General features: G+C 39.4%; 1 protein-coding gene across 1 annotated transcript; it reads right to left on the bottom strand.

Annotated features, from left to right (window-relative positions):
- Window positions 1-5,131: 5,131 nt before the first annotated feature.
- On the bottom strand, window positions 5,132-19,050 carry LOC124284503 (dehydrogenase/reductase SDR family member 4-like). Its single transcript, XM_046720575.1, has 9 exons — window positions 19,002-19,050; window positions 14,599-14,737; window positions 13,165-13,257; window positions 11,779-11,920; window positions 10,931-10,971; window positions 7,159-7,228; window positions 6,829-6,865; window positions 6,540-6,594; window positions 5,132-5,308 (listed from the first exon to the last, which is right to left on the bottom strand). The coding sequence occupies exons 2-9, from the start codon at window positions 14,626-14,628 to the stop codon at window positions 5,132-5,134; spliced, it is 645 nt and encodes a 214-aa protein (XP_046576531.1). The 5' UTR covers window positions 14,629-14,737; window positions 19,002-19,050.
- Between the last annotated feature and the right edge of the window lie 670 nt (window positions 19,051-19,720).

Here is a 19,720-nt window from a genome sequence, read left to right as displayed (position 1 = left end):
AGGCAATAGTGCACACTAAGTGGAACAATCTACTTGTGTGCAGGTAAGCGTATCGCTGTCACTGCAAACGTTGTAGCTATTATTCCCTGTAGGCATTATTCACTGTAGGCATTAGTAGACCTAACCCTCCGGGCGGACGCTCTAACCACTACACCACGGAGGCGGTTGGTTTCCAGGATGTTGTTGTTGTTCCAAAGGGCTGGCTTGGATGTGGTCGGCTATGGCGGATTGGTTTACTCTCGCTGTGCCCACTTTTGGAAATGGGCAGTGTTAAAACAACAGAGGGGTTAGGGTATAGTCTGTATCAGGCTTGTGGGCAGTGGAATACTTAACTCTTAAGTCATAAACTACATACTTAATTGATAAACTAGTATGTAACAGATATTAACTCAGCAAGACGTAAGTGTAATGAGTTTGAAATAATAATTTATAAACATACAAGTGATATGCATCTTAAGAAACATCAGCATGAGTAACATCAATAACATGTCATCAACATATCTGGAATCACCAGGGTTTTTTCAGCTTTTTACGTGTTCATTTTCACTTCTAGTTGCGATAAATCATGTTTGGTCCACCATGTGCATTATCAATGTACTGAACGTCAATTTTAGCATTAGCCATGATGATGAACGATGAAGTGGGGGTTCGTTTCATCACATATAAACATGACTGTGACCAATTTGTTCTGAAATATGCTCATCAACTTCTTCCTACTTGTGGTCACGGTGTCACGGTGTCAGCAGGCTCACCTTGAAACAAACTATAACTAATCCCCCTATTGTTCTACGGGTGACGGCATTTTGTTGTTTTAAGAAAAGTGGACACAGTGGGGTACACCGGCGGGTTTAGAGTCTTTTTCCTGGACGTAAATTTTATGTTCTTTAATTTGTAGTGAGAGAAGGCGGGACGTTTCACCTATAGTTTGGCATGAAATGCATGTGGACCCGGTTTTTTGTAAATATCTCTTCATCCAATGATCCAATCGATCTCAAACTGTGCAAGTGGATGTTTTGTCAGACAACCTAATCACATTGTAAATCACCGATTTTAAGCATTTGTATTAAAGAATCTGTCTATGTAACTGTCAACAAAATAAACAGCAGAACGCAGACGGCTTGCAGAGGGAGGGAGCCAATGACCTGTAACAGCGGCAGTGTTGGGTCATAAAGGTCAATATTCGTCAATGTAGGTCAGCTATGCACGTGACAGGTATGAAGAGGTGTCACAGGTCGTGAATAGGGTAAGGTGGGTGCCAACTGTTAACCATCATACGGAGTTTGTTTCTCCGAGTTGTTCAACATTAACCACAAAACCCATTAGTGAGGATTATTCTGTAGGTTAAAATCTTTAAATTTGTAATGTTAATGTCATATTTTGTTTATGCAGTACCTAAAGTGGAAATGCATTTAAAAGAACACAGAAAGTATATTTTACACTAAATCATTAATCGGACCACCTATGGTTAGAACTCAACAACTGTTAAAGCCCCGTTCTCTCGGACACAAGCACACACAATCATGCACACTCACTGAAGAAAAGATAGAATAAAGACAAAAGTGTTATGTTTTGATGTCGTTCACATTCCAAATTAAGCAATGTATTTCTAATAGCTTGAAGCATATAGATAGTTAATAATTATATTTTCATGATAATTTTATGTGAAATGAGTGTTTCATGTTACACTATAAGTCGTTGGAATTAGTCAGTGCTGTCATTGTTAAAAGAAGTTATATTTCTTTGAGCATATCTGGCTGGATACTATTATTATCTGTAAATATAATAACAGAATTAAACTTCATCGAGTTCACTCCATTCTTCCACAGAGGAGTCATCAGTGTCCAGACGAATGACAACTGGATTAACTGTTTGCTCCTTCAAGCCATCTTTGAGCCAGTACTCTTTCTCCACCTTCTTGACATGTTCAACACATGCATGCCAGCGTGCAATCTCAATGTCACATATAGCAGTGTTGACAATGTGCTTGACATCATTCAACTTGAATGATTGATTTTTCCGGGCCACTGTACTTTTAAGGTCTCCCCAGATAAGTTCGATTGGGTTGAGATCACAGTGGTACGGTGGTAATCTCAAGACTTTATGGTCGTGTTGGCGTAGCATGTTGTCAATGTTATATGTGGGTGGAGGTTTGTTAGGTTTAATCAAAGAGTACAACTGTGGTTTAGTGGCCTTAATTGAAAATTGTATATTGTTATTTGTTAGCTATTGCTGCATATCTGACTTCTTTGTATTGGAAGTTGGGCACCTATTGTTTGGATCTCGAACACTGTGATAGGGAGCATTGTCCATGACGACAAGACTTTTGTAAGGCAGAGCTGGCAACAATTGTTCCTCAACATACTGTGTCAAAACCGTTGAGTTCATTTCTGTATGATAGTCCCTACCATCTGTGCTCTTTGACCGAAATACCAGATCACACCCAGGTAGGAATCCACGGTGGGAACAGCATGAAGAACGATTAAACGTTCACCTTTGCCTGTTGGTATTTTCCTACTATCACTGGGATCAGTGGGTAGCCACTGTCTGGCAGCAGTATGGTTTGCATTGACCCAGGTCTCATCCAGATATATAGGTTCGAACCCATCCTCTCTTGCCTGCTTAATTTCTCTCAGATAGTTACACCTTATTTTCACAATATCAGATCTCTCACACATTACAAGTTTCTGGTTTGCTACCTTCTTGTACTTGTATCTAAATTTGAGCAGTAGTTTGCTTAGCATAAACCTAGAAACATTAATGTCGTGATCCTCTGCAAGGATGTGTTTTAACTTTCTTGTGGACAGGTGTTCATTTCTAGCAAATAGCCGGCGAATGACATCTCTGATGACCATGATGTCAAAAGAATCTAACTTTGGATACCTACCTTTTTGTACAACGTTTTGTTTCTTGGTTGTTGGTTTATTTTTCACAATTTTTAGCACGATTTTCTTGTTCATGCCAAGAGCAAAAGTTGTACGTTTCATGTACTCCGACACCTTATAAATCGGTTTGCTACGTTTGCTCTCTTTTTCAAAAAAATTCAACACATTTCTAATTAAACGTTTAGCATCATCTGAATAAGCTTTCATGATGACAGCTAGAAGTAGTCAATGTGAATGGTCCAAACGGTCTATCACTGTGCAGCGCACAGGTAACTATCATGAACTGCACGTGCATTTACCTTTATGACCCAACACTGCCGCTGTTACAGGTCATTGGCTCCCTCCCTCTGCAAGCCGTCTGCGTTCTGCTGTTTATTTTGTTGGCAGTTACATAGACAGATTCTTTAATACAAATGCATAAAATCGGTGATTTACAATGTGATTAGGTTGTCTGACAAAACATCCACTTGCACAGTTTGAGATCGATTGGATCATTGGATGAAGAGATATTTACAAAAAACCGGGTCCACATGCATTTCATGCCAAACTATATATAAGAGTCTCCACATTGGCAATGGATCTGGTAGACTACTGTGGGGTCTTCTTAAGTTGTTGATGGGGGTTTGCCTGTGGCTTGGGGGAGGTTTTGAATGGACTTGCCTTTCTGGAACAGAACATCTATACCTGCTTGCTGCTGAAGGGGTCGTCTTATCTGGTGGATGACTGCTGGGACATACGGGATACTTATTATGAAGGGTGCTGATTGCTGACGGGGTGATTTATCTCTTGGGTTGAGGGTGGATCTAATGACGTTGTTAACTAACTTCTGTAACTTCTGGGGGTACTGGTTATAATGGATGAAGACATGGCGGAGGTGGTTTAGTTCGGTTTCTAGGGCTTCTGTTGTCGAGCAGATGTTCTTGGGCTCTTCGGGTAAGGGTGGAAATCATGCCTTTCTTAACCTGCATAAGGCATAACTTCCACCCTTAATCCGTGAAGACCCGGATTGAAATTGGTCACCAGCAACCCAAGCTTTTCTTAAGGCACGACTAACGGGGTCGTGTGGTTAGACTCGCCTGTGAGTGTTTTAGTTCCTAAGTCATATAGGGCTCCATACAAATTTTGTATGTTATTATTATTATGGATGCCTGTCATCGTATCCCTGTTTCTCAGATCGATTCTCATGATATGGTTTTGTCTCCATGATTCACTGACCGCCGCCATAGCTCGAAACTTGCTGAACGCTAAATAACAAATACATTACCATTCAGGCGTTCAACACCGAAGCAACAAACAAAAAGTATGTTAATAATAATTATATTACTAAAAGAGTGAGAAAATTCATAAATACAAACCACATAGCTAAGTATACACGACAAAACATGCATACAATGATCCGCAAGTATCAACAATGGAGTAGGGCCCGAAAGTAGGTCACGGCACTTTGCGAGACTTTAGTACTTCCGGTGACAAACAACGTTTTAGGGCAATGGCGATAGCACTGTTACAAGGGTCATGTCCTGGCTAAACATACTCGACACACGCCGTCTGACTCAGAAAAGTATGACATGCAACAGGCTGCAAAAACATTTGGACTGTGTTGCATGAAGAGCACGTGTATATCTGTCAACAGCTGTGCAGACAAGTGTGGCAGTACACTTGGTCCAGTCTAGTGAAGTCACATTTTGCGGTCGCGCAATTTGGAACCAGAACCGGTTCTTCAATACACGCATGTCACCGGAAATCCACTACCGGAAGTAGCGCCTCGTGAGACTTACGGGCCCTTACCTCGACAGCTGTAAAACATGACAGAATGTATGATCATTTGTGGTTTTCCGAATACAATGGGGTGATCTCACAGAGAGAAAGCAGACTTCGGGGTAAAATATGTTCACAAGCGCGTATGATTTTTTACGTAAACGTGACATTAAAAAACACCCAAAAAGCCAAATGAAAATATATATCCATATCTATTTTACCGTCCTGTCTCAAACAATTTAAAACGAGTCCAATTTTCTCTCTTTCCTTATCTTCTGCTTATTATTACTACTATTATTATTATTAATAATATTATTTTTATTATATAGTGTTGCTGATGTTGCTGTTGCTGCTACTGGACGACAATATTCTTGAGCCATTGCATGGAAGGGCCAAGGCCTAAGATGCTGGATAGCTTGAAATCAAATAATGAGAGAAAATGTGATCGCCCTGAGTTAGACAGTGTCAAGTCATGGGTAGTCGTGATGGTTCTAATCCATCTTCACGGATGCCGACGCGCCAATAAGATGGCGTCCGCCGTCGACGTACAAGCTTTCTCCGGTCATGAAGCCAGCGTCGTCACTGGCCAGGAACTTGACGATTTTGGCAATATCCACACCCTCCCCGATACCTCGGAGTGGCTGACTAGACTTTCCCATTTCCTTCATCTGAAAGACGTGTAATATCAAAACATTAATTTATGGAAGCGTATTTGTGAGTGAGTGAGTTGGGTTTTATGCCGCTTTTAGCAATATTCCTGTAATATCACGGCGGGGGACATGGGCTTCTCATGTGGGGAATCGAACCCGGGGCTTCGGCGTGACGACAGAACGCTTTAACCACAGGGCTACCCCGCCTCCCCGGAACGTATTTGTGGGAACGTGTGTAGCCTATTTAAATGTCTGGCAGCATGTTGGCCGAAATAACTGTTCCTTATTTTTCCAACTTACAGAATTCGTTTTAAAAATGTCAAACTATGAGTGATAAAGTAAACTCTACAATACATTCATTTAAGAAAACTTCCAAAGAGTCAACAGAATGCGTTGCATTTCGATAGTACCTCATTAGACATGTGAAAAAGTCAAACAAATCTATCATGAAATAAGCCAGAGGTAACATAAAACTGACCCGGAACTGAATGGGATATATCGCCACCACATAGGGCGGGTTTTTTCAGAGCATCTCCAAATAAAACTATTCTTTTTCAAGATATCATTTTGTCAACTTGTGAACTCATTTACAGTTAAGAATCCGTGAAGATTACAATTGGCCTTCAGAAAACCATGCTTGTCGTGAGAGGCCACAAACGGGATCGGGTGCAGTGGTCAGGCTCACTGACTTGTTGATGCATCCCAATGGTGAGGTGAGGTGAAATTGGGTTTAACGTCGTGCTTGAGAATATTTCGCTCATATGACGACGTGCATGCGTGTGTATGTGTATGTGCGGCTGCTTGTACTAGCCCGAACTGAAGCTGGTTTTATAGTGCTAGCCTACTGAGATACCATGCCGCAGTGAAGCATGAATACCCCACTCAGACACATTATACTGACTCCGAGCCGACCAGTCCTTGTTGTACCCATTAATGCTGAGTGGCAGACAGGGACCAACAAGTACCATATTTTAACGTCTTTTGGTATGGCGCGGTCGGGGATCGAACCCGCGACGTTCCGCTCTCCGGGCGGACGCTCTAACCACTACACCACGGAGGCGGTCGATGCATCCCAATAGTGCAGACTGATGTTCATCATGTCAATCATTGTATTGTCTGGTCGAGACCAGTTTACTAGTATCCAGTATCTACAGCCGCCATACAGACGGAAATTTGCTGAGTGAGGCATTGAACAACAAACAAAATTTTGCTTTGTGTTCGATGCCTGAGTTAAAAAAACAACTCTTACTTTTTCTGCCATGTCCGGAATGCTGGTCATCGTGTCTGTCAAGATCAGCCCGGGTCTGGAAAGTAAATTATTCAAAAATATCCGTTGAGCGTCATCTAAAATATCGTTTGACTTAACCGTGTCCAGAATCCGATGATGGCGGGTTCGAATCAGCATATCTCTATGATTATGATCATTGAAATTTCGGTGGAGACTTGAGGTGGGTTAATCTCTGGCTTTGACGTTTCATATTCCAGATTACCCCCGTTATGAACGCTGCGAGGATACTTCGAGCGTTATAAGTACTCACCTGATTGAGTTGACTCTGACGTCAAATGGAGCCAATTCTAAAACACATTTAACGAAAATGTACTGAACAGTATAAGAAACGCAACTCTTTTATTTTGGTCAAGTTTTTAAATAAAGTTTTTAAATAAAGACATGAACATGAACGCTTACTTTTATGCGTTTCTTTTGCTGTTCAGTATATGTTAAAAAGTGAAATTTCTTACTTCAAGCTTCTTTCGTTTAAGACTTTGGGTGTTTACAGCCAGGAAAGTGACATTGCAAATTGTATAGGTAGAATACAGTAGGGCTTTACCGGCCATATTTTTGGTTCAGTGAGGGAGGGGTGACTCACCGAGAGCTAGGCACTTTGTGAACTGGTCCAGTCCCGCCTTGCTGACGCAGTGTATCGTGAGGAATGGCGTCTGGAGACAAACACATGCACTTTAGACAACACCCTTAAGACCCAGGCCTAGATTTTCGAAGCTCTCTTGGTGCTAAGATAGTCGTAAATGCCATGCATTAACATTAAGTTACGATTATCTTAGCGCTAAGAGACTGACTGACTGACTGAGTTTAGTTTTACGCCGGGGGTCACCAGAAATGGGCTTCACACATTGTGCCCATGTGGGGAATCGAACCCGGGTCTTCGGCGTGACGAGCCAATGCTTTAACCACAAGGCTACCCCACCGGCCCTAGCGCTAAGTGAGCTTCGAAAATCTAGGCCCTGAATCACATTTGCCACGGGCGCCGTACGATAACGTAGTCTACGATTTTTTAGGCATCGTGGGTGACCGCGGGCTACGACGTTTGTTTTCACATTGTCTACGGGCATCGTGTGATTTCTTTGAGGACAGGTCGAGGCAAACCTGCATGGAGGCTGCACGGAAATCGTACGCAGATCATTTGAGGCAAATGATAGAACTGCTAAAGTTCTGTCGGAAATGCTAGAAAAATGTTTTTTGACTTATATTTTAAATTCAGAGGTATTACAGTTACTTAAATTACAAATATCACTTAAAGAAACATCTACCTAATGTAGACCGAGGGAATAAATTTTGAGACATGCCCTAAAATGTGTTTTTACTGATGAAAATACCAAAAACTTAGAAAAATAAGGGGTAGTGGGACGTTATTTGATACAAACATTAACTGCTTGTGTTACGTCATCAGCATGCACGGTATCGACAGGTGAAATTGACACCTGAGCACACGCTCGGGCGAGGGGTCATCTCAATAGATGTTTTCTTCAAAATGTTGATATGTGTATGTATAGTATACGTATTGGTTATGTCAGGGATCATTTGTGTATGTGTGTTTGTTTTGAAATAAACATACGAATTACTGTACATTGGAAATAATCCTATCACTTGTGTTATATTATCGATTGATTGTAGAAATGTGCAACGTTTTAATAAATGTTTTGCCTGTCAACAGTTTATTTCATTGCAAAAATATGGATGTAATTCGGTCAGTTTAATCTAGTTGTGAACATTGGCCAAAGACTTAACGAAGTCACTGGTGTAGCTTCTTTTGAATAGATATATTATTATTCTTCTAAAGTTTGTAGACCGCCCGTCTAAGTACTCCCTTGTCAAAGTTGTCAATGGTGGTTGTACGTTCCGGTTTTGCTTTTGAGACGGTCCCTGTCTTGTCTGATTTGTTTACAATATTGTAAACTTGTTGGTAAGACACACCAACAGCTCTACAAGTTCTGTAATAAACCCTTTCTAAACTAATGAAAGGTTTACCTGTCTTTTTCAAGCACAAAAAAACTTATAAACCTTTGCAACAATCGACTGCAAATAGTTGGCCGTAGTGGACGCTGTGATAAAGATGTGCATGCATGACGGGAAACTTATTTATCAAGACTTAACATTTATATTAATATTTCTCCAATAAAGAAACGATAATTAAGTAAAGTAACACAAACATTCAACATTTATTTGTTTAAGAAAAACGTTAATTCATATGTTTACACCACCTGTATTATTAGCATAAATTTAAAGACTATTTCAGATTTCTGTTGTTGAACTAAAATCGATTGAAATAAAAATTAGGTACACTATAGGCGAGTTGATATATTGACAACATAGTACATTTATCACCTTTATAAAGATATATGGGCAAAAAAGCATTTTTCTAGCATTTCCGACAGTACTTTTTTATAGGGATTGCTAGATTACCCACGGTAAAAATAGTCCATCGCAAGGCCATCATGCGGCTGCCGTGGGATGACCGCACTATGTCTGTGCGATTTCACAGGCACCGCACGAAGGCCGCACGCTGATCGTGTCGTAGCCGTGCGATGGCCATGCGGATGTCCCAAGATCGCCGTACGGTTATTTTTAACTTAAAAACCGTGCGTTTAACGTGCGGTGACCGTGCGATGCCACCTACGGGCTACGGGCTTACGACATATTTCAAATTTGTCAAACTGCGCTGTTTGACAAAATCGTAGAGTGAGTGAGTCAGTTTTGGCAATATTCCAGAAATAACACCGGGGAACACCAGAAAGCGGCTTCACACATTCTACAAAAAAAATAATAATGGTGATTTCCAAAAATTTCCAATTTGGAAATATCATATTTCCAAAAATTTCCACAATTCGAAAGATGATGTTTCCAAGGCTTGGACATTTTTGGAAATTTAGGAAGGATTTTACCACTACTTCTTTCAATTTCTCTTTTTTCCCGAGGATCCCCTACGCTACGCATGTGGGAAATCGAATCCGGGCTTTCGGCGTGACGAGCGAACGCTTTAACCACTAGGCTACCCCACCGCCCCCAAACAAAATCGTAGAGGCTACGGCGCCCGCAGAACCGTGCGATGATTGTTCAGCTGCCGCATGCCCCCCGCACAGAAATGATGAGTGAGTGAGTGAATGAGTGAGTTTAATTTTACGCCGCACTCAGCAATAGTCCAGCTATATGGCGGCGGTCGTCAATAACGGTCAACAAAGCCAGCAAAACCTGACCACCCGATCCCGTTAGTCGCCTTGTACGACAGGCATGGGTTACTGCAGATCAATTCTAACCTGGATCTTCACGGGTGCACGGAAATGGAGCTCCATGTACGGGCAGTTAACGGGCGCCGAAGACCTATCGCAGGCCAAATGTGAACTACGCATAACGCAGATTTATAACAATTCAATAACGTTTCGTTGTATTTTGAAATAATACTTTCCTTCTGATTATGATTGTAATCTCGCAGTTATGGTATTCAACACAATGAGCATTTGTCATTGCCAAAACATTCACGACAGTAATAAAGGCAAGATACTTTTATCAAATCGAAACATGAGTCTCATTATCCTATTCAGACAATGACCTACTTTTCAGACGATCCGAATTTTCTCGTGTGAAAGTGAAGAGACATCACAAACAAATATGGTTACACTGAATTACAATTTCTTGTTTCAAAAGAAAATGGTATTTACAAATGAATTTTAATTGTAAACTTTATAACATCGTATTTCTATATTTTATGGCGAGGTGTAGGCAGCATAACCTTAACTAAGACGTCACTGACTGCCCCTGCGTGATGAGGTCAGAAAATGATTCACAATGCATCTGGCTCACTGGTTACACCTGTTATGTGTTGTTTGCTTTTATTCAGAGTAGTTCAGAAACGCACAATGTGATTGATATAATATCAGTTCTGTACCAGGCCGCCAAACATTTCTAGCGGCAGAGCCTCGTTTTGAGATTTCACGATTTCCAGGTTTCCGTTTGTTGGAGCTCGTTGTACGACAGAGCACGCTGTACGACGTGTTTGCAAGGATTAGAAGAAGCGTAGTGTTCCAATATACAAGTACTTAGATGTATCAAATAATACTGATTAATATTTATGTATTCAGTTAAATGAATTGGTCTCAAAATTCTGGACAGGTTATTGAACTAAGTTGCGCAATAGGACGGAACCCAGTCAACAGGAAACGAGACTGTTGTGTAATCAATGTTTTGACTTGGGATGAGTGGCGTACCACAGCACATAATTATATCCATCTAACAGGAGTGAACGAAAATCAACATAAAGGTTTGCATGAAAAACTTGACTAAAAAGCCAGAGTTGCGTTTCTTTTGCTGTTCAGTATATATCAGGCTCACATAGGTTGTAGACTTACTGCTTCAGTTGCCCCTGTGCTGGAAATGTTGATAATAGACCCTGAAACACAATTTAGACGGTTTGAACTTACCCCTGGGATTGTAGATAAATTTAAATATTTGTCATATGGAATACTGTACAAAAAAAGAAAGATTGTGGAATTGACTGTTGATAAGTACGATAACCGATAACCGCAACGATATATGATGATCTTAGGAACAACCATTTGATATACGGGACCGGGAGGGGATTGTCTGTTCCCGATCTGTGATTGACAAAAATATATTTTACCTCAAATTTTATACCATAATTAAACAAGGGTATAGGCACTTAGGTCACACTCATTTGGCACCAAAAACGGAATCGTTGCATCACGTTCAAATTAAGACGTTTCATTTAAATAAAGTCTGTACAGTGACAATGACACCCAAAAAGAAGTCATTAAAGATCCATTCTCTAATGATTCTAAATAGCTTTTTATGGCCATGTCATTCTTTCTCAAAAGTAAATCTTCTTTTCCCAGGAGCGAGTCATGGAGTTTGAAAATGTGAGTTATAGTCTCTGGTAGGTGCCTGTCTCTAAAAGTGAAATGGCCCACCTGCCACTGGACGGTGCCTGTCACTAACAAACACATTCACCCACCCAGTAGATATTAAAGAGCCGTTCCTCTGATCCATTGGTGAGTGAGTTTAGGCTTACGCCACTTTTAGCAATATTCCAGCAATATCACGGCGGGGGATTCCAGAAATGGGCTTCATACATTGCAACCATGCGGGGAATCGTACCCGGATCTTCGGCGTAACGAGCGAACTCTTCAACCACTAGGCTACCCCACCGCCCCTCCTCTAAGATCCATTACACCTGTACCTTTGGTCTTTTTCAGATGCGGCACAGCTGCCTGTGAGAGGAACATGGGAGCCTTCAGGTTGACATCCATTATCTTCTGGTACGCCTCGGGTGTGTACTTGCCCACTCCTGTCATACCGGCCATTGCAGCTGCGTTGTTGACCTGGACAGCAGTGGGCGGTCAAGCTAAATATTGTACAAGGCTCAGGACTGGACAGGGCTCCTTGGTGAAACAATGAATATGTACGCTCGTATCCTGTCATTGCTTAAGGTGGATTCAGGCATGTCGCATTTGGTTGTCAAGCCTGGTCGCCAATGCTTGACCCACAGTATCATTTGCTATCAAGTACATTTACGATTGATATGCGTCATCATTCGTGACCAACTCGTGTTATTCCGGGACAAGCCGAATAGCGTCTTGGAGGTTACGGAAAGGGGCGAGTGGTGACGAATGATGCGTCATATCCAATATCATTCTTAAGTTGGTCTCTTCGTTTGTTGTTTAACGCCGCACTCAGCAATCTTCCAGCCATATCACGGCGTTTGTAAATAATCGAGTCTGTACCAGACAATCCAGTGATCAACAGCAATAGCATCGATCTACGCAAATGGAATACGATGAAACGCGTCAATCAAGACAGCGAGCCTGACCACCCGATCCCGTTAGTCGCCTCTTACGACAAGCATGGGTTGCTGAAGACCAGTTCTAACCCAGAATTTCAAGGTTTCACTCGTAAGGATACATTACGCTGACACTATCTTTAATTTTAAAACAATTTATATGTAATAAGAACTTTCTTAAATTAATTCGACTATTCGATATTACCATGTTAAGGCAACATTTCACGTTTCTACCAAATATCCGAATAGCATCATTCCTGCGATAATGTTATCGATTAGATATGTTCAGATAACTACAGACGTTTAATCATCGACATATAAATAATTAACGGAATAGGATATACAAACAATTATGAACATCACCTGGACCGTGAAGATCCGGGGTAGAATAGGTCTTCAGCAACCCATGCTAGCCACAAAAGGTGATTGTGCTTGTCGTAAGAGGCGACTAACGGGATCGGGTGGTCAGGCTCGCTGACTTGGTTGACACATGTCATCGGTTCCCAATTGCGTAGATCGATGCTCATGCTGTTGATCACTGGATTGTCTGGTCCAGACTCGGTTATTTACAGACCGCCGCCATATAGCTGGAATAATGCTGAGTGTGGCGTAAAACTAAACTCACTCACTCACTCAGAACATGATTGGAAACTTTAAGGTTAAGCATGCCACAATGTCTGGGTTCGAACTGACACAAACTGAGATGTGAGATGTGTATATTAACTACATACAACCCAGTTCTATCATCCTAACTGCGAGGGTCCTATGATGGAATATCCCGCTTACCAGAACGTCGATCTGGCCGAACTTTTTAATCGTCTCGGAGACAATCTTATCCAAATCCTCCATCTTGGAAAGGTCAGCAGGCAGGACTAGAATCTACAACACAAAAACTATAACTGTCATGACGTAATCTGTATTGTGTTAAGAAATACTTTTCGACATTGTGTTGATTTCCCTCGGTCCTAACGGCTCGGAGTCAGTGTTGTGTGGGACACCCATGTTTAAGAGCGACGTGGTATCTCAGTGGGCGGGGCGGTGGGGTAGCCTCGTGGCGAAGCGTTCGCTCGTCACGCCGAAGGCCCGGGTTCGATTCTCCACATGGGTACAATGTGTGAAGACCATTTGTGGTGTCCTCCGCCGTGATATTGCTGGGATATTGCTAAAAGCTGCGTAAAACCATACTCACTCACAGCATTTCATCCCATCTAATCTACCCAAGCAGACATTCCGAGCAGTTCCTAATGCTCGTCGTCAGGGCCGAATCAGTCTCATTAAAATCAGTTTTATTTGAATACCTCAGCATAGAGACCAGATGTTATGGTGGGGTTGTGAGATCCCCAGATAGTGTGATGCCAGAACGTAATAAATTGTTGATTTTAATTAGACTAGGGCCGGCCTAAATGGGTCTTTGGAAGTCAGTGCCTGACGGCATGGGACGTGTTCATACTATCAACCACTGGTCGACCTTGCCTATACTTGAATATGTACAAGTCGCAATGAGTACCAGCGTCCCGATCCACAAAACCTTTGCAGTGTTACGTCATTTGTAAGCCTATGATACACTATAGAGTTACGACATGTCGTAACGTTACGAACGCTTTATGGATCGGGGTCCAGACATGGAATGATACTAAACACAAAAAAGAAGCTCTCCAAAAATCTCCACTCAGTTCAAACCTTTTTTAGAATTAATTAGAGATGAAAGGAATAATATTATATGTAGTGAGTGAATGACTTTAGTTTTACGCCGCTTTTAGAAATATTCCAGCAATATCACGGCGGGGGACACCAGAATTAAACCCGGGTCCTCGACGTGACGAGCGAACGCCTTAACCACTAGGCTACCCCATCGCCCTTGTAAGGAAGAGTGCTTTATGGATATCAACTTCTTTATTATGAGGAACACAAGGTTTCGGAGTATAATCTTACTCCTTCATCAGGACATCCATAAAACTCTCTTACTTGTATGTGTATCACTTCTAAGTGCCACTGGGGCGGTGGGGTAGCCTAGTGGTTAAAGCGTTCGCTCGTCACGCCGAAGACCGGGGTTCGATTCCCCACATGGGCACAATATGTGACGCCCATTTCTGGTGTCACCCGCCGTGATATCGCTGTAACATTGCTAAAAGCGGCGTAAACCCAACTCACTCACTCACCACTCTAAGTGCCACTTTAAAGACCTAATGTTATCTATCTTGCTACTATACTCGTGCATACCTTGTCCTGGGAAGCCCCTTCTCCGTGCATTGTGCTGCCACCTTCTCCAGCAGCTCTTGGCGCCGAGCCACCAGAACCAGTCTAGGCTTGTACTGGGCCAGATACAGGGCGGTCTGGGCACCAATACCAGAGCTGGTTCCTGCATCCAACATAGAACAACACATAGAACAGCACTATTATGCAAGAAAATCGTAACACGAATATTTACGTCATCACTACCAATACGAGTGTTGCATGTGAAGACAAATAATGAACGCTCACAGTCGAGATAGTTCCAGTGTTACAATGGAGGTTCCACTTTGAAGGGGGGTGGTGGGGTAGCCTAGTGGTTAAAGCGTTGGCTCGTCACGCCGAGGACCCGGGTTCGAATCCCCACATGGGTACAATGTGTGCAGCTCATTTCTGGTGTCCCCCGCCGTGATGTTGCTGGAATATTGCTAAAGCGGCGTAAAACCAAACTCACTACACTTTGAAGGAGAAAGAAAACACCAAGAACATTTAAAACAGAGTCATTGTCATTATATAAGAGAAATATATGACCACGAACATTTACAATAGAGTCATTGTCATTATATAAGAGAAATATATGACCACGAACATTTACAATAGAGTCATTGTCATTATATAAGAGAAATATATGACCACGAACATTTACAATAGAGTCATTGTCATTATATACGAGAAATATATGACCACGAACATTTACAATAGTAATTGTCATTATATAAGAGAAATATATGACCACGAACATTTACAATAGAGTCATTGTCATTATATACGAGAAATATATGACCACGAACATTTACAATAGAGTCATTGTCATTATATACGAGAAATATATGACCACGAACATTTACAATAGTAATTGTCATTATATACGAGAAATATATGACCACGAACATTTACAATAGAGTCATTGTCATTATATACGAGAAATATATGACCACGAACATTTACAATAGTCATTGTCATTATATAAGAGAAATATATGACCACGAACATTTACAATAGAGTCATTGTCATTATATACGAGAAATATATGACCACGAACATTTACAATAGTAATTGTCATTATATAAGAGAAATATATGACCACGAACATTTTACAATAGAGTCATTGTCATTATATAAAGAAATATATAACCACGAACATTTACAATAGTCATTGTCATTATATAAAGAGAAAAATATATGACCACGAACATTTTACAATAGAGCCATTGTCATTATATATACGAGAAATATATGACCACCTAACATTTACAATAGTAATTGTCATTATATAAGAGAAATATATGACCACGAACATTTACAATAGAGTCATTGTCATTATATAAGAGAAATATATGACCACCTAAACATTTTACAATTGAGCCATTGTCATTATATAAGAGAAATATATGACCACGAACATTTACAATAGAGTCATTGTCATTATATAAGAGAAATATATGACCACGAAGATTTACAATTAAGCCATTGTCATTATATAAGAGAAATATATGACCACGAACATTTACAATAGAGTCATTGTCATTATATACGAGAAATATATGATCACGAACATTTACAATAGAGTCATTGTCATTATATAAGAGAAATATATGACCACGAACATTTACAATAGTAATTGTCATTATATAAGAGAAATATATGACCACGAACATTTACAATAGTAATTGTCATTATATAAGAGAAATATATGACCACGAACATTTACAATAGAGTCATTGTCATTATATAAGAGAAATATATGACCACGAACATTTACAATACAGCCATTGTCATTATATAAGAGAAATATATGACCACGAACATTTACAATAGAGTCATTGTCATTATATAAGAGAAATATATGACCACGAACATTTACAATAGAGTCATTGTCATTATATAAGAGAAATATATGACCACGAACATTTACAATAGTAATTGTCATTATATAAGAGAAATATATGACCACTTAACATTTACAATAGTAATTGTCATTATATAAGAGATATATTACCACGAACATTTACAATAGAGTCATTGTCATTATATAAGAGAAATATATGACCACGAACATTTACAATAGTAATTGTCATTATATAAGAGAAATATATGACCACGAACATTTACAATAGAGTCATTGTCATTATATAAGAGAAATATATGACCACGAACATTTACAATAGTAATTGTCATTATATAAGAGAAATATATTACCACCTAACATTTACAATACAGTCATTGTCATTATATAAGAGAAATATATGACCACGAACATTTACAATAGAGTCATTGTCATTATATAAGAGGAATATATGACCACGAACATTTACAATAGTAATTGTCATTATATAAGAGAAATATATTACCACGAACATTTACAATACAGTCATTGTCATTATATAAGAGGAATATATGCCCACGAACATTTACAATTGAGCCATTGTCATTATATAAGAGAAATATATGACCACGAACATTTACAATAGAGTCATTGTCATTATATAAGAGAAATATATGACCACGAACATTTACAATAGTAATTGTCATTATATAAGAGAAATATATGACCACGAACATTTACAATAGAGTCATTGTCATTATATAAGAGAAATATATGACCACGAACACTTACAATAGTAATTGTCTTTATATAAGAGAAATATATTACCACGAACATTTACAATACAGTCATTGTCATTATATAAGAGAAATATATGACCACGAACATTTACAATTCAGCCATTGTCATTATATAAGAAAATATATGACCACGAACATTTACAATAGAGTCATTGTCATTATATAAAAGAAATATATTACCACGAACATTTACAATAGAGTCATTGTCATTATAGAAGAGAAATATATGACCACGAACATTTACAATAGAGTCATTGTCATTATATGAAAGAAATATATGACCACGAACATTTACAATAGAGCCATTGTCATTATATAAGAGAAATATATTACCACGAACATTTACAATAGAGTCATTGTCATTATATAAGAGAAATATATTACCACGAACATTTACAATAGAGCCATTGTCATTATATAAGAGAAATATATGACCACGAACATTTACAATTGAGCCATTGTCATTATATAAGAGAAATATATGACCACGAACATTTACAATAGAGTCATTGTCATTATATAAGAGAAATATATGACCACGAACATTTACAATAGAGCCATTGTCATTATATAAGAGAAATATATGACCACGAACATTTACAATAGAGTCATTGTCATTATATAAGAGAAATATATGGCCACGAACATTTACAATAGAGCCATTGTCATTATATAAGAGAAATCAAATACCACGAATATTTAACATAGAGTCATTGTCATTATATAAGAGAAATCAAATACCACGAACATTTACAATAGTCATTGTCATTATAAAGAGAGAAAAACTTCATTAATATTTATACTTAAGTTAGTTCCATTATGTAAGTGAAAGGAAGACATCGGTAAATCGGTATTTGCTTCATCAAAGGTTTGGCGAATACCGATTAAATAAGACTTGGTTGATAATTCACATATTTATTTAAAGGGCACTCGTGCTGAATAATGTATATTCACTGACGTAATTACCTCGCTATACATATTGTAGTGAACTCTTACACATCTCCAATCACAATTATCCCTTACAGCAGTTCACAGAGGGTTCATTTGATAAAACTCTGCTTTGAACCACAGGGGCGTGTCTCGCTTAGAAACGCGGTAGAAAGGAATATAGGTGTATAGACCCTACCCTATTACTATATAAAAGGAAAGGGATGGAACGACGAAACCACCCCCTCCTGATTCAAAGTTAAATTTCACCACGTAAAATATTTTAAGGCTCACCGAGGCCTACAGATCGAAAGCTAGATGATTTCCCTACAAAATGAGCTATAAATGGTCACAATCGGATCATTATTTCAAAAGTTTTACGCCGCGACTTACCGAAAACAGCTACCTCCGTAATTCCAAGCCAAAATCATGAATGTTTTATGATTTTGGCTTGAATTACGGAGGTAGTTGGCTTCAGTGAATCTAAGCGACATACGCCCTATGGTCTGTTGCGCCTGCGACCCAGGGAACCAGGCTGACGATTTATTGAACTGCATCGCATGTCTTTATCAAGGGAGGTAACTCTAAAGTATTTGCTCAAACTAGGTCACTCTTACATAAGGCTACTGTTGGCCTACTTTCATCTAAACGTAGTTCGAGAGTATTGTCTAAATAGACAATACGATGAGGAAAAGAAAATATCAATATCACGCATAAAGTAATAGATGCATTATATAATACGAAGGGAAATAGAAAGATACCATTGATGAATTCTGACGCACAGGACCGCGTTACATGAATACATTCTCAGTGAGCACGACACTTTATTGAACATATCTCACCTGTGATTATGATAACTTTATTCTCTAGGGATGCCATGTCTTAGTCCTGTTGAATCCAAAACACAATAAAAATACAGATTAATATATATTGTCATAGACCGTCATTCGGTTTCGGAACTAGCTAAAATACAAATACCATACCTTTTTGCTGTTATCCCTAACTTAACCTTTTCAGGCTTAGGGGATTTCCCACGAGTATACATGAAATGGTGTTTTCTCTCTGATTTTTTTTACCGTGCGTCTGTCCGTCACCATTTCGATTCCGGAGCATAATTAAAAAAACGGTCAATAATTTTTCAACACAAACTGGCATAAATATCAATCAAAGCGTAAAGTAGTGCCTTTTTCTTATTTGCAGAGAATTGGCAGTTTTATTTTTCTAGGTTTCCATGGAAACAATTTGGACTCAGTGTCAAAAATTAGGGGTGGGCTTCTTTTCCGGAGCACAAATCTGAAACTTTTCATTATCTTTTAACAAAACTTAGCAGATATATGAGACATATCTTGAAGTGGTGCCTTTTGTTATTTGCAAAATCTTTGGCATTTATATTTTTCATAATTTCCATGGAAACTATTTGGACTAAGTAAAAAATCAAGTTGGACTTTAAGTAACTATGAGATGATTTGTTCTTTCGAATTTGTGGAGCCTGGGTGGATTTGTCATCTTCTGATGACTGTTTTTTTGATAAGTTATAATAGCGAGTCTCACAACAAAAACA

This window comes from Haliotis rubra, unplaced genomic scaffold (assembly GCF_003918875.1).
Source record: "Haliotis rubra isolate DU_JTF1 unplaced genomic scaffold, ASM391887v1 Scf338, whole genome shotgun sequence".
NCBI lineage: Eukaryota > Metazoa > Mollusca > Gastropoda > Lepetellida > Haliotidae > Haliotis > Haliotis rubra.
This window is presented reverse-complemented; position numbering and strand designations above follow the sequence as displayed.

Coding starts and splice junctions, on each gene's coding strand:
- LOC124284503 (XM_046720575.1), bottom strand. CDS start 14,628: ATGCACGGAGAAGGGGCTTCCCAGGACAAG. Junction 6,866..7,158: donor CACAAAGTGCCTAGCTCTCG/GTGAGTCACCCC, acceptor AATGTGTTTTAG/AATTGGCTCCATTTGACGTC. Junction 5,309..6,539: donor TTCCGGACATGGCAGAAAAA/GTAAGAGTTGTT, acceptor CACGTCTTTCAG/ATGAAGGAAATGGGAAAGTC.